The 23634-nt window shown below is 42.0% G+C and overlaps 2 protein-coding genes and 2 long non-coding RNA genes across 9 annotated transcripts in view; 2 read left to right on the top strand and 2 right to left on the bottom strand.

Annotated features, from left to right (window-relative positions):
* Window positions 1-4830: 4830 nt before the first annotated feature.
* On the top strand, window positions 4831-16734 carry LOC111856048 (uncharacterized). Of its 3 annotated transcripts, XR_011984740.1 has the most exons (5): window positions 4831-5027; window positions 10495-10551; window positions 11167-11615; window positions 15456-15536; window positions 16704-16734. It is a non-coding gene; the product is annotated as an uncharacterized lncRNA (long non-coding RNA). The 3 variants fall into 3 exon arrangements; XR_011984741.1 differs by lacking the exon at window positions 10495-10551 and having other exon boundaries at window positions 4837-5027; XR_011984739.1 differs by lacking the exons at window positions 10495-10551; window positions 11167-11615 and having other exon boundaries at window positions 4855-5027.
* LOC111856046 (Ig-like V-type domain-containing protein FAM187A) lies at window positions 7763-9131 on the bottom strand. Its single transcript, XM_023835668.2, has one exon. The coding sequence runs from the start codon at window positions 9079-9081 to the stop codon at window positions 7816-7818; it is 1266 nt and encodes a 421-aa protein (XP_023691436.1). The 5' UTR covers window positions 9082-9131; the 3' UTR covers window positions 7763-7815.
* dnaaf19 (dynein axonemal assembly factor 19) lies at window positions 10951-16748 on the bottom strand. Of its 2 annotated transcripts, none has more exons than XM_023835671.2 (4): window positions 16669-16748; window positions 15201-15344; window positions 14748-14880; window positions 10951-11557 (listed from the first exon to the last, which is right to left on the bottom strand). In XM_023835671.2, exons 2-4 carry the CDS (start codon window positions 15341-15343, stop codon window positions 11003-11005), a joined length of 831 nt encoding a protein of 276 aa, XP_023691439.1. In that variant the 5' UTR covers window position 15344; window positions 16669-16748; the 3' UTR covers window positions 10951-11002. The 2 variants fall into 2 exon arrangements, with proteins under 2 accessions (XP_023691439.1, XP_023691438.1); XM_023835670.2 differs by lacking the exon at window positions 16669-16748 and adding an exon at window positions 15494-16146.
* Window positions 16739-23634, top strand: part of LOC111856049 (uncharacterized) — a 21239-nt gene continuing 14343 nt past the window's right edge. For all 3 annotated transcript variants that reach the window (XR_002841034.2, XR_002841033.1, XR_002841032.1), the window contains exon 1: window positions 16739-16796. This is a non-coding gene — a long non-coding RNA (uncharacterized lncRNA). The remainder of the gene's footprint in view (window positions 16797-23634) is intronic.

Below are 23634 nucleotides of genomic sequence, written 5' to 3'. Positions count from 1 at the left end.
TTCAAGGGCAAATCGGTGTCTCCCCTGAGCTTCAGCTTAGCCCATTGTTCCCAGTGGGGAGAGGATTTCTCATCCCAGTTGCCAGTCGCAGTGTGTGATCCCCACTCAACCATAACATGAAGAGCATTTGTAGCCTGTGCCTTTTTACAAGCGAAGCTGGTCAGAACTGATATTGGGATTGGGAATGGGAATGGGATTCTCTGGCCACTAACGGTTGGATTTACAGCTTCACTTATTTTGATTGACTTTTAATGTGTTTAGTTCTGTTATCAATCTCCACAACTTGCTTTTGGGTGAAAATTGGTCAACTGCCAGAGGTAAAAGTAATTCTGTTACAATAAAACAAGAAAAGGTTCCTACTCTATTGGGTCGTTTACGCAAGGGTTTTTTTTATTTTATTTTATTTTTTTCCTCCCTCCAGTGTTGGAGTTGAATTCCTGGCTTTGATATAATTTGTAGTCATTGGGGCAGGATGGGGGAATTGTGGTTTGGGGCGGGGGGGTGTTCTGGAGATGGGGAATTTTTGACCATTCCTCAGTGCTACTTGTTTCAGTCCTGTGTTGCTTTCTGCTTTAGAACCCGAGAATAAAATATGCGGAGTTTCAGCTGGCTGAATCTCGTTCTTGTTTTGAGGCCTGCCTTCCAACTAACAAGGCACCACCGGCAACTTCCGCTGATCCAAGTTGCAGCTCTTCACATTTTGTCATTTCCGCCCACACTGTACTCCACTATTTGGTCGCTTCAGATAAAATGTGCAGCCTGTCCTAGATTCCAGTTGAAAACTGTGTGTGTCAACCCAGTCCTCGGGGGACCCATAGACGGTCCACATTTTTGCTCCCTCCAATCCCAAAAATGTGGACTGTTTGGCTGGGAGGGAGCAAAAACATGAACTGTCTGGATGTCGCCTAGGACCCGGTTGAGAGAGACTGTTTTAAACCAATAACAGGATAGTATGGGAACCCTACAGGTATTTCCACCTGGTGTGGCTTTGATGCTGTTAATGTAAAATAAATACCCCTGAAGACTAAATAGTGATGGGTAATGTCAGTAGAACCCTCCATTTGTTGGAAGAGAGGGTGAAGCAGTCGGCACAACGGTGCTGTTGGGTTTTTCCTCTTGAACTTGGTGCATTACAGTCAGAATATCTACACAAACTTCACAGGTCCTAAAGATGGATGCTCAGTGTTTCACTAGTCATGTTTGTAGGAATGGTTTCAACTATTCAGATAAATGCATATGCTGAGGTTTGTGGTGTTTGCCAGTCCCCCTCAATCAAGAACAAAACTGGACCAAAGATTGTCCCACAATAATCAATACATGATACATTCAAGATGCTGATCTGGTCAGATTGATGCATTTCTATGCTCCCCCCCCCCCCCGATATATGCTATGTAAACTTTGTAAACTACCTTTTTGATGGACTGAATGTGTGGTATTGCTGGTACTACAATGTTGTGCTCATCTTGTGTCCTAAGGTACAGAGACTTTAACCAGTCTAATGATGCTAACTACTTTCTTGCAATGACTGACAATTGTCTCATTCTTTTGCCATTGACTTCAATGACAAGCACCGAATCCTTATGAATAAATTTTAGTCAAGATCCAGGCAGCTGTTTTATTCAGAAAATGTGAACAAATCAGTTCAATCAGCCTAATCCATGGTCGTGTAACAACTATCTATAGCGTACAATAGCTATTCTCCAAATGTACAATAATTAGCTTTGTCTCCAGAACTGCTTCAAGGGAAGACGCATCCCTTTCTGCACACCATGATTGTACTGTTATTTTTGCACCTTTATTGAACTATGCCAATGTCCCCCGACCTCATTAAGAATTTCAGCTGCAGAAATTCCCTTGACTGGATATTTTATCATTACCCCGTCTGACTCAATAACTGCAGAGTTCCAAGCTTCTTCTGGCATTAATCCAAGCAAAAAACTGCCAGGAGCATCATGGAATGGGCTTCCATGGCTGACCAACTGCATGCAAGCCTCACATCCAGTGCACTGCCAAGTGTTGGATGGAGCAGAGTAAAGCACACTGTCACTGGACTCTGGAGCAGTGGAAAGGTGTTCTGTGGAGTAACGAATCACGCTTCTCTGTCTGGCAGTGAGATGGATGAGTCTGGGTTTGGCAGATGCTAGGAGAACATTACCTGTCTGACTGCATTGTGCCAACTGTAAAGTTTGGTGGAGGAGGGACAATGTTATGGGGTGTTTTTCAGAGGTTGGGCTAGGCCCCTTAGTTCCACTGAAGGGATCTCTTAATGCCTCAGCATACTAAGACATTTTGGACAATTTTATGCTTCCAACTGGGAATGGTTTGGGGAAGGCTGGTTACCATTCCAGCATGACTGTGCTCCAGTGCACAAAGCAAGTTCCGTAAAAGACAGTTTGGTGTGGAAGAACATGACTGGCCTGCACGGAGCCCTGATCCCATCGAACACCTTTGGGATGAAGTAGAACGGAGATTGCGAGCCAGGCCTTCACATCCAACATCAGTGTCTGACCTCACCAATGCTCTTTCGGATGAATGGGCAAAAATTCCCACAGACGCACTCCAGAACCTTGTGTAAACCTTCCTATAAGAGTGCCAGCTGTTATAACTGCAAAGGGGGGACCAACTCCATATTGATAACTATGGATTTAGGATGGGATGTGAAACGTTCCTGTAGGTGTGATGGTCAGGTGTCCTAATACTTTTGTCCATATAATGTCTGCTGGGTGGTATTTAATGTCATGCTCAGTTTATATACATTACCTTGATGTTTTGGAGGAGATTGGTTGAAAAGGGAGCAAAACCCTAGTCGAAACTGAAGCTGAAACTGTGTCTAGCTAGAATGTAATTGTGACAGTTTTATAAAACAAGCTGTTCATGTCAAGTTTTGGAAAAACTACACGTGTAGCATGAGAACTGCTCTCTGGTTGGTTTGTATGTCCAGTCTTACACAAATGCCTTGTGGTGATATGATTTCTGGAAATCAAATGAATCCGTGGGTATAGTTTTCCTTTTTTCTATAGCATTTTATTATACCATTTTTTTTAGAATCAATATAATTACCTCTTGCCACAAATTAAACTATAATTATGTAATAGGCATATTAAATATTTTTAATTGGATGACTACCATGAGTCAAGCATACCAATTCTGCACACCGCAATTGCAACTCGAGATGCATGCAGTCAGGATGACCAGGAGAATGGGGTCAGTTTCGGGGACTGGAAGCAGAACTAATGGTTGGAAGAGAGATGGAAAAGAACCAAGCGGTTATAAATGGTAGCACAGGAAGTCTGTGTGTATGACCGAAAGACTAGAAGACCTCCAAGAACCCAGGACACTGGCAACCCTTTGCTACATTGGTGGGCAGGGTTCTTCTTATCCGTTAATTAGCAAAGCTAACTTTTTCAGTAGTGGATTAGCGTTTCCACTAACTTTAAGAACTGTTAGCGGACCGATTAGGTTCTGCTAAGTTTAGTTCTGTAAACTAACTGCCTGCATTTTTGTGCAGGTAAAGTGATTAAAGTTTAAACGGTCAAAAATGTTTGTAAACCCCAAAATCATACATATCTTTCTTGTTTGTTGTGATCGTGTCTGCAGCAGTCTATCTGGCACTGTGTTGGCTGACTGTGTGTAAACACAAGGCGTGGTTGTTCAATTAAAATGAAATACATTTAAAGTGGGATATCATGAACAAAGCGGGTTTGTCAAGCAGGGTTTACGAAGCAGGGTTTCTCACTAATCCAGATAACTTGTCGGATTTAGTTTTTATCTTTGATCACTTAGATTTAATGTTAGATTAAATCTGACAAGTTATCCGGCTAAGCAAGAAATCCTGGGTGTTTCTCAATACCAAGAATGTGAAGTCTTGGTAGCTTGCCTCTCAAGAGCAAACCTGGAGTGGAATGAATCATGGCATTGGTCTTGTTTGGCAAGGATGCTGTCACTACAGTATGAGTCAGCTGTGGATTTGAGTTGTGTTTGTGCTGCAGATCGGAGTCAACTGTGTTAAACTATTAAAATAATAAACTATTCAAGTAATAAAGGACTTTAGACCATTTGCCAAACTTACACCCTTACCAATTATAGAAAGTTATGGCCCAACTCATGTATTTGCACAAATTTTCACAAAATAGACGATTTTCTTTAATTGTCTGTTTAGATACTGGCAAAGCCCTACACAGGAACTGGATGTGTTTTTTTGTATTTGGCTTGCTTTTAATTAGTTTTCAGTTTTTTTAAAAGATAGTTTGAAGTTGCTTTTGTATTTGCCTTTCAATACCTGTGTATGTGTGACAACAAATCCACAGTTGACTCAGATCCTGGGGCGTTTCTCAACATGCGTACTTGACTGTACTTGTGTTACTGCACACTCGTTTTATGTCATCTTCCATTGCTGAAAACCCGTTCCAGTATCCGACAGAAGGAAAGAGAACTGTAAAACCCCCAGATGTCATTCTTGTCCAGCCCCAAAGCTCAAGAAAGCATCACTTGCATCTTCGCCAAACAAGACCAGTTCCATGATTGATTGCGCCCATAGTTCATTCTTGGAGGCAAAGTTAGCAAGACCGGTCTTGCCAAGACCACAAATATGAACTTTGTTCTTCCTGGTATTGAGAAACACCTCAGTAGTAACAGATGCAACCAATGTATCCTTGATATTTGGGGTGGGGCATCTGTATGTCTGTACTTAAGTATTGGAACTGGTCTTAAGCAATGGAAGATGATGTAAAGCGGGTACAAGTTAACACAAGTACGCTTAAGGACGCATATTGATTTTCCGGGTTTTGATTGACAGAGCTATAGACTAATAAAGAGCTGAGATCCTCCTTCCTAATTCCGGGTAAGTGGCGCCATATTTGTAGTCCAAAAGTGGGTTTCACTGAGGCCGAAATGTCAGCATGGGTCAGTTGCGAAACAGGGTTTCTCTGACAAAAATGCTTCTGTCTCGAAATCGGAATATCACAGAAAGAACATTTCAACGCAGATTTATTCCAGAGACACGACATCATCCAATGACACTTAACTAAGTAAGTCCTAAATATCCCCTGGCAATCACTTTGGACCGACATTTGGGACTTAAGTGTTAGAGGTTAAAATTTTAGCGCTCTGTGTGTTTTTAAGGGTTTCAGAGTCAAAAACCAAACCAAAGCTAAATTCATATTAGTTAGTGGTTGTCGTTAACGCCTGCTAAACCAAAGGATTATCGTTTTAGCGCTATCTAATTAAACTTCGGAGTCAGTGTTTTAACCGTTATTGAAGCGAACTTTTCAGTTTGCTGTGCTCACCGCTCCTCAGATGCAATATCAGCAGGTGATATATTTAAGCAAAGTCATAAGAACTGCTAGAACTCCGTGTCATTAAGGCCACTTAAAATTAATAAATTGTTTTACATGACTCAAACTTCTAAAATGTTGGTGAGTAGGGGATTTTATATTTTTAGCGAAAAGACGATCGGCAACAGAGATATACTAAAACTAGAAAATTAAACTTTAATTTGTCAGTATCTCAACATTTTAAACTCTCAACAGTTCAAACAATTACAAGAAAAGAGAAACCTTCAAAAGAAATGCCTAGTCTAAGTGTTTAATGGTCTTGCCACAGAATGGCCCAATAAAAGCGTCCTCCTGACAATAGCAAAACAACAGCACTTCCATTGTTTCATGAGGGCACTATTATTGGACCACCCTACAAGAGACTACTTGCTCACAGTGCACAGGATATCAGGATTTGGCACATTGACGATCTCTGACAGTTTTTGAGGTGAAAAAAACGGATTTTTTGAAAAATATAAAAAATAAAAAAAATCGAGGCGGCACCAAAAAATTGAGGCGGGCGGCCATGTAAAACAATTTATTAATTTTAAGTGGCCTAAAGTACCGGCATCCTGTGTCGTTCTGGGTTCACCTTAATTAGAATTGGTTGAGTCTACTGTTATTATAGTGGTGATCCTTATGTTGTTTTAGATCGTCATTGCTGCCCACCTACGTACAACAGGTACCCTACAATTTTACTGTGGTGTTTGTTTAAAATTCTATCATGCACTCCATTTACAAATTTCTTGAAATTGAAAGTTGGAAGAAAACGCTTCGTTTTATAATCTGTTGTTCCATTCAGTTTCCATAACCAGTATAACAGTAGTGGGTTGTGATTTGTAAAATGGGGGAGGCACCGTGTGGACATTTGGCAGCATGACCAAAAAAGGTCTTTTTTTCTTAGGTCAGCTGCTTGTATGTAAATTCTGTTTATCATCAAAGGACTTCTTTAGGCATGTTGCGCTCTCTCTCTCTCTCTCTCTCTCTCTCACACACACACACACACACACATACAGAGCTTAGTTAGCAAACTATCAGACTAATCTACTAAAAGTCACTGAACTTGAAAATTATATGAACGATCAAACTCAATGATAACGACTTCATTTGCAAAATGTACAAATGCGAAAGATGACACGAAATGATAAACCGTCACTGGATTTAGACGAAATGCACCTGCGTGCGACAGAATGGCAGGATACTGCGAGTCAGCACCGGCGACGCCACGTGAAAACTCGTCCGAGCATTACTGTTAGCGGTAGTCAATCCTGTCTTGTGCAGAGAAGCCTGGCATCCAGGCGGGTCTATCTGTCCCATCAACGTTGCTTAAGCAAACGTTAAGCAAATGCACGAAGCTCTCGTAGACTCCCAGTTCAGGATAGCTTCCGGCATTCACTCTGCGGTTGGTAGTGTACAATTCAACTCAAAACCTCTAGGTGTCATGATAAGACCTCGCAATGCTGTATACCATAATGCGAATCAGTTTTCAGTATGTAATACTCAAAGATATTCCCACTGCTCCAATTTCACCAGATGGAGTTGAGATATAAAAAGGTATACAAAAAAAAAAAAATCAACAACAGACTGCAACGTACCCAGACATGTTAATTAGCTGCTGTTTGTTGCAAACAATGGAGTGAACATCCACATAATTACTAAATAGTGCAACATTTTCATACAATCATTTGTAATAAATCAGAAGTATACTGTAGAGCAGCTATTCTCAACCCATGGGTCGCAACCCAAATTTGGGTTGGCAGGCTCTGAATAGGTTACGAGGCAGAGTTGGAAATATAAGCATATTAAAACCAGCAAGCTCCTATGCCAGGGGTGGGCAATCTTACCCGCAAAGGGTCGGTGTGTATGCAGGTATTTGGGGTGACCTGTAGGTCAGCTGTTCAAACCCAGGTGTGAGGACTCTTCAGCCAATCAGTCCTCTAATTCGTGATATAAATAGGGAGTTGCAGGGAAAACCCGCAAACACACCGGCCCTTTGCGGATAAGATTGGCCACCCCTGTCCTATGCTGATCCATGATCAGATTTCCCAGCCCCAATCCTAGAATTAACCTATATAAACGGGTCTTGGGTCTGCAAATGCTTAGTGCAAAACTAATGAACAGTCAACCAATCCAAGAAGCCAAACCACAAACTTACATAATAAGTTTCCGTCGTTATTCGGGAAACGCACCCGGACGGCCACACCGGCCACATCGTGCGGCGCCGCTGCTCCTGTCAACACGCCCTCTCATAGAGAACAAATGACTTCCGGTTGCTTTGATTCTCTCGCCGCTCAGGGCGTCATTTAGCATCTGTGTTTAACATAAATTCTGGTCGTCCAAGACATCTTTTCAAGTGAAAACTGGAAGCAGGATTTGGCAATAAACACATTACTGGCAGTAGATGATTCGGTCCCAGGAAAGCTTAAAGAATCAGAATAAGCAGTTCAACATCTGTAAACAGAGTATTTTATTAAATGCATTTTTGTCCATTAGGCTTTATTTTTTACATTTTTGGTTTTCGGGACATTCTAGTATACCTAATAGAACACCTGCCTACTAAAAACAGGACGAAGACTGACGTGAATCCTGCATAGGTTATGAGAGTGGCTCGTAAGAAATCAACTGTTCTGGGGTCAGTGGGCTGGAACTGGTAGCCCAAAGGATGATAGATGCTAAGCCTGATGTCTGCTGCCAGTTTCCCCTGCAGCCAGCAGTAGTATGAGCCCTTGTCATTCAAGAGCACAGGGTGAAAATGCAGACGGCCTCCTCCATCGATGTAGACCCGCATGGTCTTGCTGACCCCTTCCATAAAGCGTCTGCGGAGCATCCTCTTCTCCCCTTGGTCCCACGCTACAGCATCCCTAGAGTTTGCTCCAGGACAGACCAGGATGATGTGGGCATTCACTGGATGATTCTGATAATATACTGGGAGCCCAGCTCCTTTCGTGGAATCACTGAGGAACTCCAGGATGGCCGCCTCTTTCGATGGTAGCCTGGGTTCTGCTGGACATGGCACCTGGCACTCTCTCACTTCCAGCTTCGCCCCTGTCAGAGAATCATCCAGCTGGAATCTGCGAGGCACCGCAGGGGATCCGCAGGAGGCAATTCCACGTTTGGAAGTCCTGTAGCGTATGTTCAGGTAGTCGCTCCGCAAATAGCACAGACCCACTCGAGTTAGTTCACCGGGTACACCGCAGCGATCACACACTGACCATCGCCAGTATCTGTTAAACACGATGAAGTGTGGAGATTGTTCAGATCCTCTGCTTGTTGAAGGATTCTGAGAAGAGATGTCAGATCCAGGAGACAAAGACACCTGCTGAATCTTCTGAATATCCAGATAGTAGGCATAGAAAAATCGGTTCGATTTTGTGCCGCAGATGTAGTAACCAGAGTCTGCTACCTGGCCTCTGAAGATGATCAGACTGAAGAGGCGGATTGACAAACGGTTCTGAAGGTCTGTTTTATGGCCTACCTTAGCCGTGTCTATCACTGACACGCCTTCAAAGTCAGTGATAACTGTACTGTCCTTGCTGGCAAGATGTCTCTGGTAGTGCCAAACAACTGAATAGGCCTCTTCAGATTTGCAGCGACATGGTAGTTCAACTGTCACATCGGCCAGCGACGCAACATTTTCAAACCGGAAAAAGGCAGGACCAGCCTTCTTGGCAAAAATGTTCTCCTTTTCTTCTGGGCTCTCCTGGGCAAAGAGCAGTACTATCAGTCCAAAATAAAATGGAAAGAGCAACATTTCTAAAGCAACTGTCATAACGTACGATTTGAAAAATACTGATGAATATATCCTTGCTTCACTGGAGTTTAAAGGTAAAGTGCTGGAGAATTCTCAGTGATGATGTCAGAGTTGCTATGGAGATAACCCTAACCGACAATTTTTGATTCTAAAGCATATAGTAGCCTGAACAATAATATATGGAGGGTTTTTTTTTGAGACATCCTTAATTTGTCAACCTATCTTTAATTATGTGTCTATTGTCTAATTAATACATCAGTAATTAAATATATCAATAAATCATTCAATTATTGCAAAGCTTATATCAATTTTATTATTTATTGAGACATTTAATGAGTGATATATTGTAAGATATATTGTAGGATTGATTGCAAGATAGACTGACTTTGAAGTATTCAAGTATGCAAAGTAGGTGGGCTCTGATTGGTCTGTGAAAGCACAGTGGGCGTGTTCAAGCCGTGAACCTACAGTGTCATTCCTCTGATTTCTGTGCACGAAAGGAAGTGAATCTTTATGCTTTTGTAGGCAAATTTTCTATACGACGGCGTCACCCAGACTCCCTATGACTGCGCACGGACATAAAACCGGGCTGGTTATAGCTGCGAAATATATGGGGCGCCAAGTGTCTAGTGCTTATTTTCATGCACAAATTATATTCTGTGGCAAAGAAGCATTATTTAATGATGAAATTAAGTAATGCCTTGCTGCATTTTGTCCACAGAAAAACAAACTAAAGTTACATTGTGTCCACAAAAGCATGAAGACCTCACTTCCTTTCGTACACAGAAATCAAAAGGAACGAGACTGTCGGTTCAGAGCTTGAACACCCCCACTGTGCATTCACACAGTAATCAGAGCAAGCCAGGCCAATCCCAACCCAGCAGGCTATCGTGGGCCTTGTGATGTGCCGATTGCATGTACACAACGTGTGAAGTCGTCCACATCACTCCCTGTGCAGGCCTGTTTCACATCTACACACTAGTGCTATTTTAATGTTAGCCAATGAAAATAAATAGTTGTGCTCATATAAAATATATATATAAGGACCACTGAGCTTATGCTCACTGTACTTTTTGTAATGCATCTTATAAAAAATAACTAAATTCATCATCATTTATTTGTCTCCATATTAATAAGGTTTTTTTGGAGGATGTTCCCACATCTTTACTATAAAACAGAAAGGGCCACTGTGTATGCAGGTTTTCGCTGCAGCTCCCTAATTAGATGACTAATTAGAGGACTGATTGGCTGAAGAGTCCTCACACCTGGGTTTGAACAGCTGACCTAAAGGTTACCCCAAATACCTGCACACACACCGGCCCTTTGTGGATAAGGTTGCCTACCCCAGCTTTAAAGTATTACTAAATGCCTGGAACGTTCTGGAATACATTTTGTTTGATACCAAAACTGCATTTTCTTGAATTTTTTCAGGAAATTGAGTGATTAGACAAACCAGTCAGATGTCAGAAAATATACATCACAAAAAAGGTGACTGGAAATTCTGGGCCTCCATCCCCAGATTGCCGGCTGGTTTTAGAATCCCTGTCCATATATGGTCCCCTGAATCATTTTCCAACCCACTTGCAACACCCCTGCACCATGACATGCAGTATATTCTCTATTGTATAATCACAGACATATGTATAATATAAGAAATCTCAGGGTACTTAGTGAACACAGCTAATGGCTCATATACTGCATAGACCAGATGAATTACTCTAATAAAACACACTAAAACTTTTAATAGCATATTTATATAAAAACATCATAATTTTCCTCAGAACTTGTATTAGAATTTAGTAACCATAAAAGTAAAAAAGGACTCAAAATATACATAAAGTTTCTTATGTTTAGACTTAAATAGTAATGCAAATGGATAACTCAGTCTTTTACTTTACTTTTGTTTTTATTAAACAGCATCAGGATGAGTTACACACTTTTAGCTGTCTTGGGTAATGCAATCCAGTTGGGTAGCGAAAGGTTGTGTCTTCACATCATAACATTGCATTAAGTCTTTCAGCTTTTCAACATCAATCCCGTCCCCTGCAGTCTGAGCATCGCAAAAAGCTTTGTAATATTTCTCCTTTTCCCGTGTCTCTGTAGTATGTTCTAGGGCGCCGTCATGGCCGACACCTGTGTGCCCTATCTGAGCTTGTTTATCCGTTACATCAAGCAGCCTGGCAAACAGCTGTGAACACCCGTCTCTTTCTGCTTGGTCCAAGAAGGACACGTTGAGGCTGAAACGACAAGTTTGTGACAGCCCCTGCAGGATTGCCAGTACGTCTGCTTCATCACCCGGCTGCATACATTCTGCCATAATTATCAGGAACTCTCCCAGCAGGCCTGAAGCAATCTCAATGTTGAATATCTCCCTCAACTTCGGCCCGCCGAGGGATATTATGCAGTGATATTTGTCTTTGACCTTCCCCCCTAATCGCCGCCAGCCGCGCTGAAACTCCGAGGCTGTCCGCGGCTGGAACGCCGCTGCGTCACACTGTGAAGAAAAAAATCACATGGAGATGAACTTTACAGAAACGTTCAGCATCACATAAGTAAGACACCTTTTACAACATGAACCTTCATATTGTAAGTTTTCACAGCATTCATTTTTAGATTGTTTTAAATGGAATATCAAACAAAAATTGTTTTTGTAGTTGATGCTCAACAGGATCACATTTTTTGAACGAGCCAGTTATGTAGGTTTGATCTTGGCCTTTGGGGCATTGTTTTGGTTAGACGTGACCACGTTTTACCTTGACTGAGCTGACACACATAGCTAATGTATTTCTTGAGGTTAACTGATGGTTTACAAATGATCTAACCCTGATATAGACAGAGTTGGGTAATTCAGGTCCAGAGTATTCAAATGTTGAGCATAAAGAGTCACAGTCACAGAGTACTCAACTGGTTGGTTGATACAAATTCCCGGTCTGGACTTTTACTCTCTGGACCTGAATTACTCAACTCTGCTTATAGATCAGCTGTGAAGGAAGTAATGTGAATCTATGCCTAGTGTATCGTCAGAATTTGATAATATGGAGAATATCCACTGACCATAGTTAGGATTTTAATTGTTCCACCCAATGTTACTTGCAAATTTTCACAATTCGGAATAATATGGGCTTTTGAAAATGCACAATATAATTTATAAAACAGAAAATATTACAGTCATAATGTAGCTTTTTTGGTGATGTAAGATGGGTCTCCTAGGGTGGGGTAAATTCGGATAACAAGCCCCTCCATTGATTGTTAAAGGTATAAAGTAGCTGACATAAGCTGTAACTTATAGTTTTCCTGTAAGTTCATTTTATATAAATGGCTGTCTTGGATGTTTGCTCTGTTCGGCCGGATGTCGTGTCCTGAAGGTGCAAAAAAACTCCCTGTTGCATCCTCCAGTCTGTGTCACACGGACCTCTGCTGGCCAAGCAGACATAAATCTTACAGATAATTAATGGCATGTATTATTACATTACTAAATGTAGATTTAATCTGGCAAGACTTCAAAACAATCTTGCCAAATTCAGAACAGACTTTAGAGCAGCTAAATAATGTGAGATGTAAAGTCCATGAAAATATTTAATCCCTGGACGTGGGTGACTGTGCAGCTCTCACACTGAATTTGTTTTGTTCCACATCACCACCCTGCTTCCCAGTCAGCTTCCTGCAGGGGATGTGAACAGGTCGAGTAAGGCAGCTGTCTCTCTTTCTCACCTGAAATGCATCCTTTTGCATCAGTTAAGCACATTATCCGCCAAGCGTGCTGGAACATGGAGCAAGGGCTTAAATAGCTGAACTTATTTAATATTAACTCATACCTTAATAGACTATATTGGAATAGTACGGTGGCTCAGTGGGGTGCTGATGATGGGCTTTCGTATCCTACCTGTGCTCTATTTGTGTCAAATTTCCTCCCTCAGTTAGAAGACATGGGTGTTTCTCAATACCAAGAATGTCGAGATCGTACCTGTGGCTTACTCGCCTCCCAAGAACGAACTTGGGGCACAATGAATCATGGGATTGGTCTCGTTTGGCGAGGATGCAACAGATGCATCCTTGATATTTGGGGCGGGGCAAGAACGACATCCGGGGATGTTTACTGTCCACTCTACTTCTGATCTTAGTATTGGAACTGGTCTTCGGCAAAGGAAGATGACGTAAAACGGGTACGCGAGAACACAAGCATGGTCAAGTACGCAGATTGATCAGCACCCATGCACTTAGGACAATTTGTATGTCCAAATTACCCGTAATGCATTAGTATGTGTTCTGAAATGGACTGCCATCCTATGTAGGGGGTTCCCACCGTTGGTTATTTAAGGTTCCAGGCTCCCAGTGATATGGCACTGGATAAGCAGTTAGAACCCTGTAACCATAATTACATATTAGATCCCAGTGTCCGTGCTCCTATAATTAATTCGGTTACTTGTCACTCATCATCCGTCAAAACAGCTTGTAAAAAAATTCCTGCCTGCTTTTGCGTTGCACCCATCCCAGAAAGAAATACCCCCAATTCCTTGTCCCATACATGAGTTTTATGATCTGACTGAAGCAGTCCCCACATTTGTGATTATAGTCAATGTTGGCATCTCTAACCCTCTAACCCTACCCCCCGTGTGTTTGCGGGCTGTGATGCACTGGCATCCTGTCCTGGCTGAACCCAGCCTGATGCCCTTCACACCCTGGACAGCCTCCAGGCCGGCTGAGACCCAATAAGAAGTCCTGCGAAAGTAAAACGGATGGATGCAAAAGTAGTGTTTTCATTTACCGATAATCCGCTCTTGAATGCTGATTTCATTCTGTATATTTAAATTAATTAACTTTTGGAATTGTTTCCTTTTTTTTTCTTTGAAACATTTTTGCGCCTCTCTTCAGAGGCTTCGCTTCTTCAAGTGCCCTATTCGGATTCTGTGGTACAGCTGGAAAACTCTTTATCTGGGCAATCAGCCAGCAACTCGAGAGAACTCAGCCAGATCTGCCAAGAAGAATAGCTGCACACTGAAATAAGCTTGGTAAAAAAAAAAGGAAAAAGGAAAAAAAAGATTTACTCACAGAAACATTTGGTTGTAAACGAGCTGTGATACAAGGGTCTAAATATTTTCTCACAGTAGGTGGCAGAAATACTGACTTCCTTGACTGTTTTTAATAAAGGTATTTAAAATGTGTATCAGTTCTCAATATCAAAATCAATATAAGAAAGTCATTTGGAATGATCAATACATCTTATCATGAAGAGTTGGGTAATTCAGGTCCAGAGAGTAAAAGTACAGACAGGGATTTTGTTTCAACCAACCAGTTGAGTACTCTGTGACTGTGACTGTGACTCTATGCTCAACTGGTTAGCTGAAACAAAATGGGTCTGGACTTCTACTCTCCTACCCAACTCTGGAAATCACACACTTCCATCCAGCTCATGAGTCTTCTGGAGGGTTGTGGTGTGTGAAGCCTTTCCTGGAAGCTACAAGTGCGAGGCAGGGAATAACCCAGGATGGGCCGCCAACCCATGCTCCGCAAACATAGTGTTGGGGCGGAGACTCGAACCCTGGACTTCAGAGGTATACGGCACAATTGCTGTCCCCTTACAAACTTTTATAACTATAAATATAACATCTAAGCCATCTTCAACATCCTCACACCCACTGTAAGCTATTAATTGTAGGTATTTAGTATTTACTGCCTTGACTGACCTCCGTCACCTCACAACCAACCGTGTCCTTTTGCTTTGTAGCGGAAAAAACGGAATTCCATGGCTGTTTGCGTGGGGCTTCTGTCACGTCACTCTTCTCCAGAGGTTTCAAATGGGAGGCCAGGACTATGTCCCTGAAAAGTAAAACATCAACTTATATTGGTATAAGTTATGATATATCAATATTAACTTATTAAAATATTAATTGAGGATTCAGGGCTTAAAAATATGCTTAAAATATTATGGACAGCTCCAAGAGTCAGCCTGTATATTTATAAAGGTGACGTATGATTAAATAATACATTTCCCTCATGATTTTTCTATTTTTTATTATCTTGTGTCAAAACCACGTTTCAACATTTCATTCATTTAATTTTAATTCCGCCTCGATTCCCGCTCCAAATGGAGACCGAGCCGTGTGAGCGTATGTAGCATGTGCATAAGTGACGCTCACCTGAATTCCTCGTAAGACGCCACCCTTTGATGTACAGCTCGAAACTTGGCATTATTTTCTCTTTGATACCTTTCGTCGGATTCCAGGGCGGCATTCAGAGCACTCTCCACTGATGCAAAATTAATCACCTCTGGGCCATCCATACTGCATATAGATAAAATAATAATAATAACAATAATAATATCAGTTAGAGATATTACGGTATTTCAGTTTTGTTGTTTCCTCTTTGTCTAACTACTATACGTTTCTCATCAGGTTCGTCCGTAACTGACATTCAAGCTGGATAACGTTACCTTGGCTGTGTCTTGGTTAGTTTAGCAGTTCTTGCGTCCGGTGGTAAGTCTTGCTTTAAAATTTGAGTTTTTTATAAAGATAACTACTCAGAACTATCAAGAATTAGATTAAGGAAAATAATTATTTGTATTATTACTGTTATTATTTGCTATTGTTTTATACAATAAGAAACTAAGTTATGGCTGTGAGTTTCAGTTTAACTAGCTTTCCTCCCTGTAAAGTAAACAGCTCGTGTCCATGGCAACCACTATAGTAATCGCTGTGTCTCCGTCAGTATATTACCGGCCTGGTGGCTGCGACAATCCAAAGCAGCTCCATTGGTAGTCTACAGTAGCTAGACAGACTAGTGGATATTACAGACGACGCCACTTTTTGTGCAAGGATAACGCTAAATGCGTTGATGAGGGGAAAACGGTCTGGCGATACGTTTAAGCAAATGCTGCGCGATCGGCCGGAATGGGCATGCGCAATGTCTAAAAGGCAAGCTGGGAAAACTGGGGTCTGGAGTCTGGACTCTGGGTCGCTAAAGCGCTACACTGTAAAACAAATAAACGTGAACGGAGGAAGCCCGCGAGCTGGACCGCGCAGTATATTTTAGCGGCGTATACGTCATCGAAGTGCAGACGTAACGTTTCATCACCTCCAGGTGGAAAACGTGCTTTGGTGTTGCATATTCTACAGCTACTGAAATAAATACTTGCAAAATGAGTGTCTTTTAACTCGCTATCAAAACGAAATTACGTGAATTACGTGAAATTTCCTGGACACATTCTGGAAATATAAAAATTATTATTATAGTTGTGTACAGGACAAATAGGGTTTCATGCTCTTGGGAAAATTCATCTTTTAATTAATACAAAGTTTGACATATAAGTTTGAATTGGTTATTACGCAATCAACAGATTCATCCAGCGTAATTAAGAGTAGCATAAAAGTGTACGTTGTTTATCCATAATGTCTTGTGCGTGCCTTTAGTTTTACCCCAAACACACATTTTGATATGTGGATACAGTAATTTTATCCATCACTTGAAATAGGCCTATACGTGTTTGTGTTTGTTCATTTGATTAAATCAAATATTGAGCCATTGGCAGCTGCATTGTAATTCTGCATTGTTGTTCCTGATCCTTATCTGCATAATCAAATATTTTATAATTGAAAACTCAGGACTTACCATGAAATTACTTCTATTGTTTCTATGTTTTTCAGGCTACGTCACGAACCAGGGGCGGAGGAGGGGTCTCGGGGGAGGGGGGCAACAGGAGTGAAATTTGCTGACCCAGGGAGGAGGGGTCCCACTTTGTAAGTTTCTTATTGCGAATTTTGCATGATCGTCGGTTATCAAAAGCAGCATCCAATAAAATCTGCTGGTCGGGTGGGGGTGTGGGGTGTGGGGTGTTGCCAATGGGGAAATTTCGCAGTGGCCCGCCCACGCCGTGATGGGCTCGTTGGCGGTTTAAACAAATTAGTTTTACATTTAAAAAAAATTCAAGAACAACTAAAATGTACTCTAATGAGTGCGTATTTGTTATTAAATAAGGTATTAAAATGAGATTTGCTGATTGAATCACACAGGAAATGTTATCACAATTCTGTCCAGTAGGTGGGGCTAAAGTACTAGAATTTCTGAGAAAATAAGATAAATAAACAGATATATACAACATATCTGGAAATAATCTGTATGTAGTCTGCAGAGGTGTTTATTGAATTAGTTCATGCCATTGGTTCACCCATCCTTCTTCTAACCCGTCTGGTTAGGGTTGGTGTGGTTGGGGGAGGGGGGAGGGGTATGCTAACCTGGGCAGCACAGGGCACAAGGCTGGAGTATAATCTGGAAGGGAGAATAGGCCCACACTCTTTGTCCAAAATGGGTTCCATTGTTTTAGTTGTGGTTCAGTAGCATCATTATTAATGACAGGCACCAGTATGCTTGTGTATATTCCAGATGTTTGTGTTCTATTAATGTCAACACCAGGGAACTACTGTATCATGTTCTTATTGCATTTTCAATAATGATGATTGGGGCTTAAAAAGAGAGTTAGCAAACTAACCTCCTCTTATAGTTGAACTTTGCTTGCCTTTTGGCTTTGATAATGAAATGGAATTTATAGATAAAAGAAACTTTGCTGATTTGATATAAATTGAAAACTAAAGGAATGATCATCAACTTTGTGTCGATCTCCTCTGAGTGGTACAGTTATGGATATCATCCAGTATGATCTGGCCAGAACATGAAATGTTTGATCATATATTTGCAGTGAATTTTGTGTAAAAACTGGAAAAGAAATATATTACTTAAGTTTGCTTCTTTTACCTGTTCACACATATGATCCCCGTTAAATCCACGTGTGCTGGTTCAGGCTGCTGAACTATAGTGTTCCATCCATCCATCCATCCATCCATGTTCAATACCCACTTGTCCTATGCAGGGCTGCATGGGTCTGGAACCTATCCTGGAAGTATTGGGCACAAGGCAGGGAATTACCCAGGACTGGACCCTAACCCATTGCAGGACACACTCACACACCATTCACTCACACATGCACACCCATGGACAGTTTGGTAACTCCAATTCACTTTGGCATGTTTTTGGACTTTTTTGGGGGGGGGCATGGGAGAACTCTTGAAGAAACCACACAACTACATGGGGAGAACATACCAACTCCACATGGGGTCAGGGTGGAGCCTCAGACCTTGGTCCCAGAAATGTGAGCCAACAGTGCTAACCACTGCGCCATCACACTGCCCTGAGCTGTGCTAACCACTGCGCCATCACACTGCCCTGAACTGTGCTAACCACTGCGCCATCACACTGCCCTGAGCAGTGCTAACCACTGCGCCATCACACTGCCCTGAGCAGTGCTAACCACTGCGCCATCACACTGCCCTGAGCTGTAGCGTTAAAGTGTCAAAAAACAGAAAAGAAATAGATGACCTAACAAAAATTGCCATTATCTATTCTGCTAATTCCAGAATTGTAATGTTGACAGGAAAATACCCAGTCCCTCCATCCATTCATCCATCCATCCATCCATCCCTTCATCTGTCCATCCATCCCTTCATCCATCCATCTATCCCTTCATCCATCCCTTCCTTCATCCATCCATCCATCCCTTCATCCATCCATCCATCCATCCATTCCAGACAATTTTAAGTGCCAGTTACACTCAGTGCATATCGTCGAACTGCAGGAGGAGAGCCACACCACACAGGGAAATCATGGCAAACAGAGAGAGTGGTGGCAGGAGGGGAAAAGGAGGAGAGCCACACCACACAGGGAGATCATGCCAAACAGAGAGAGTGGTGGCAGGAGGGGAAAAGGAGGAGAGCCACACCACACAGGGAGATCATGCCGAACAGAGAGAGTGGTGGCAGGAGGGGAAAAGGAGGAGAGCCACACCACACAGGGAGATCATGCCGAACAGAGAGAGTGGTGGCAGGAGGGGAAAAGGAGGAGAGCCACACCACACAGGGAGATCATGCCGAACAGAGAGAGTGGTGGCAGGAGGGGAAAAGGAGGAGAGCCACACCACACAGGGAGATCATGCCGAACAGAGAGAGTGGTGGCAGGAGGGGAAAAAGGAGGAGAGCCACGCCACACAGGGAGATCATGCCGAACGGAGAGAGTGGTGGCAGGAGGGGAAAAAGGAGGAGAGCCACGCCACACAGGGAGATCATGCCGAACGGAGAGAGTGGTGGCAGGAGGGGAAAAAGGAGGAGAGCCACGCCACACAGGGAGATCATGCCGAACGGAGAGAGTGGTGGCAGGAGGGGAAAAAGGAGGAGAGCCACGCCACACAGGGAGATCATGCCGAACGGAGAGAGTGGTGGCAGGAGGGGAAAAAGGAGGAGAGCCACGCCACACAGGGAGATCATGCCGAACGGAGAGAGTGGTGGCAGGAGGGGAAAAGGAGGAGAGCCACGCCACACAGAGAGATCATGCCGAACGGAGAGAGTGGTGGCAGGAGGGGAAGCGGCGATAGACCTCTTCACTGAGCCGCTCTGCTTCCTCTGAATCAAATATACAAATTGGATTCATGAGGAAACATGATCAATGATCAACTCACAGACACACATCTGAAGATCGATTTGTGGAAAATGAAGGCAGTATCTTGCCAAACAGAAAACGCTTAGCGACTCCCCTTCTGGCAGTGAATGAATTAGCAAAATATGTCAGTCCAGATCCTTTAATTATTGCAAGTTGTCGACCTAGGGGGGTTGGGGGGGGCAGTGGGGGCGGGTGGTGATGGTGAAAGTTGTCGACGGTGGTGGGGGAGGGCATGGAGGTCAGCGGTTTATTAAGTCAGCCCTCAGAAGGCCCCAACCTGGCCCATCTTGCCTGGGTTTGCCACTGTCAATAATTCAGAAATTGATACATTAAATTTATATAAAAAATGCAGCACAAGCGTTACTCTTTGCACATACATGTATCTAATATACGGTATTGTGCAAAAGTCTTAGGCAGGCAAAGGAAATGTTTAAAGCTATTTATTTGGGTTTGCTCACAACTAAGATCGCAATTTAACATTAGAAAATATGCAGATTAACAGTAAGACAATAAAAAAAACTGCCAGGAATTTCTTCATAAAATCACTGGTATCTTGTTGGATGGTGAGATGAACTTAAGATGCTTGAGATGCTTAATAAATGCATTATTGATATGCTTAATAAATGCATTATAATGCATTGTGAATGTGTTTATAAATTACTAAAAAGTTGTGTTACCTATATTTTTTGTGAAAGTGTCCCTGAAGCAATTACAGGTTAAAAGCCTTGCATGACAGCCCACCAGTGAATCCACTCTGCTGACCCTGCAATTTGAACTGCTGACTTCCTCACCACAAGCACAGTGCCCTATTTCACTGAGCCACACTCCCCCCCCCAGTCCTGCTTAGATTTGTTGCACCACAGAACCAAAGCCAATCTCAAGAGGCTGGAAATTTTTTTAAATAACGTCCCATTAAAGCAGTTCTTCAAAACAATACTTCTTGTTTTACAAGTTCATAAAAGAAAAAAACTCCCCCTTCCTGTGACTAAGGGATTAATGGTCAGAATACTTGCACAAATTCCAAACAATCCACAGTTTGTCCACTTTCTTGACTCTGCTAAGGACATACACCTGTGTTTTCCACAGTTAATATTCATCAGCTTTATTACTTTACCAAGAGTTCTTGTGGCTATTATATAGCGTTAGCCACACATTATTTTTGTGAACATGCTTCACTTCTGGGGCCTGTATCACAAAGCCGGATTTCTTGCTTAGCCAGATATCTTGTCAGATTTAAGGTACCCCAATTTAAATGAACTTAATCTCCCTTCACTTACATTTAGCCCGACTACCTTCCAACAAATCCAACAAGTTATCCGGCTAAATCCCTAACTCCAGATAGGGATCTGTGGCATTGTCGGGAAGCTTGGCTGTGTCTTCACATCCAATGGCTGTCAGAGTAGTTGTATCGCAGTTGGGCCCTTAAACTGGGACCTTAACCTCAGTCACTTCAGAGGTGCTGGTTGACCCTGCTCTCTATGTTGCTTTGAAAAATATAATTTTAGTATGTAAGTGATGTCTAACTTCAGATTTCTATCCTATAATAACAGAAGCAGCACTATAACTGACGTACTATTTCATGCATCCCTTGACTGAACCAACGCCCCTTGTAGGCAGATCAATGAATTCAAGAAAACACTTAGATACTTGCCTTTTAAATACATACAAACCTGCCGCAAACACCATCCTCCCCATGTTTGTTTGTTTATGCTTCTGTTGCAAATATTTAAAATAAACTCCCTGCTCTAATTATGTCACCTTTTTTCCTGCTTCCAACAGCAGTTTCTGTACATTTGGATTTATTTATGGTAAAGCTGGATAAATGGATAATTTTGTAATCTCTCCCTCTCATTATGCCCCTGTAATTTAGCTTATACCATAAAAACTATTTATTTTATAAGTTTCTACCAAGTCTATGAAACTAGCAGCCAAGGCCTGCATAGAAGCTTATTCTGAATTCCAATGAAATCACAAAGTGAGTCCAAATTATATAAGCTATAGTTATTTAAATTAGTATGTGAGCAATTTCAAAACGACTAACTTTGCGCTGGGCTAATTTACTCTCATCTGTGCTCCTGACAAATGCTCTTTCACAATGTTACATTAAAAACCTGGAATTCTGCACATGAGATTTTAGAGAATGGAGAATACCAAATAGGGGAAAAATCATTAGAATTTTTGACATGATGAAAAAGTACATTGAGGCAGTGATATAAGCCATGTGGTGCATAAATCTTTAGACATTTATATTTTAAAGTGTATAGTTTAAATAATATATGCCACAAATGTGGTAGGTGATGTTGGTTAAGTGTGATGAGAGGTAGAAATTTAAAATCCTGACCATGATTTTGTTTTAACCAGTCAGTTGAGTATAAAAAGTCACAGTTACAGAGCACTCAACTGGTTGGTTGAAACAGAATCACGGTCTGGATTTTTATTTTCTGGACCTGAAATTTCCACCTCTGGGGAAGAGACAGTATGATCTCCATGGGACCTAGGCTATGTCAACGTTTTTCTCCAAGGTGGCGGGGGATAGTCTGGAAAGCCTTGGAATGGTAACTGAATGCATAAAAAAAAAAAATCACTGGTTTATAAGATTGTCTTAGGATCAATTCAGCAAAGTCTGACACTGTTACTCGGGTGTCTGAGGAAGAGCTGATGGGCGCAGATTCTGATAGTGACGTAAAATTCTTCCTTCCTTGGCACGACGTTTGTTACACGCCAGCATCTTGTTTTGAATTTTTGCTACTGCAAGCTAATTGTAGAGCTTCTTTGTGTCATTGGTACAACTGTGTCTTTATTGGTCTTTACCGCGGCTAAAAGAACACATTTTCCCAGGGTCTGTATTCAGATAGTATCACGCCTCGAACCCAGAAACGGACCAGCTTTGGTGAATTTCCATGTGCAAATGCACAGCTCTACATTTTTGGGTAATTTTGATTTCTTGAGATAAAACACCACAGTTTTGTGAAGTTTTTGCGTATTGCTAACATATTTAGCACCGTTGTAGATGGCCAGTGTGTTACAGAGTAATGACCTGTTATGATATTGTAGTCGTAGCAGTGGGCTGTATTGCTAAACACTGGGTAATTACGCTGCCAGTGACAGGTATCCTCACCGTAGGATTTCAGCTGCTTTCTGGCCCTGAGGAGCTTTTCCTGGGAGAGCAGGGTTTATACAACCTTCTGCAGAAGCTAAGACAAGATGTACCACAAGGCCAATGTGGGGATTGGTCAGGTTCAGGGTGCAACAGTGCACCTGAGGAACTTCAACAATGTACTAAACAAGTAGGGGCAGGTGGGTAAAGCAGTAGGAAGGGGAAGGGGGGGGTGAAGATAATTATAAAAGCTGGAGTTGTGTAGCTGGGAGGGAAGGCTGTGGCCTAGCAGGGGGCCCGCATCTGCTTTGGGGAATAAGGGTCAAATTTTCAAGTTTTTTGATGGCCCCCTGTATTACTATCCAACCCAACCAAACAGATTCCAATTGGAACAGATTCTATTCCGGATTTTCAGCTTTTCCCTAAATGTTGATAGCATCCCAGCTCCATCTGCATTGTTTTGGTTATAATTTCTAAATGGCTTAAATGATGTTTTAATCGCTGTCTCAACTTGATAGCCAGGTGCAATTTCATCAGCGGACTAACTCAACAAAAACGTATCGTCATCCTTATAAGCATCTGTGTACAGATGCAGGCAAACACACTAGGGCCTTAACAGCAAATGTTGGAGTTGGAGTACGAGGGGTAGTAGTCTATGTAAGGAATGCTTTCTGCTCAGTGCCTCAACATGTCTAGGTGGTAGGTAATGGACCATTTAGCTTTTAGTGTGACCACTAGCTGTTTCCAACTTCTCTGTAGTGTGTTACAGCATTAAGATGCTTAGTTTCGAGTGATGAAAAAAATTCTTAGAAACAGATGGAAGACTGGATTGATGTATGCATTTTATTACAGCTTAAACTTTGCCTGTACAAACAAAATGAATTTCTTAGGGTCATTGGTCACGGAGGGGTAAAGACTTACTGTTTGTGTTGTCTGGTAATGTGAAATTCATTCATACAAATCTATAAAAGTGAAAATCTGGCTTATGTAGAGCG

The sequence above is a fragment of the Paramormyrops kingsleyae genome, chromosome 22, assembly GCF_048594095.1.
Source record: "Paramormyrops kingsleyae isolate MSU_618 chromosome 22, PKINGS_0.4, whole genome shotgun sequence".
Taxonomy (NCBI): domain Eukaryota; kingdom Metazoa; phylum Chordata; class Actinopteri; order Osteoglossiformes; family Mormyridae; genus Paramormyrops; species Paramormyrops kingsleyae.
Note: the sequence above shows the minus strand (reverse complement) of the source record. Positions and strands in the feature narration are given on the sequence as shown.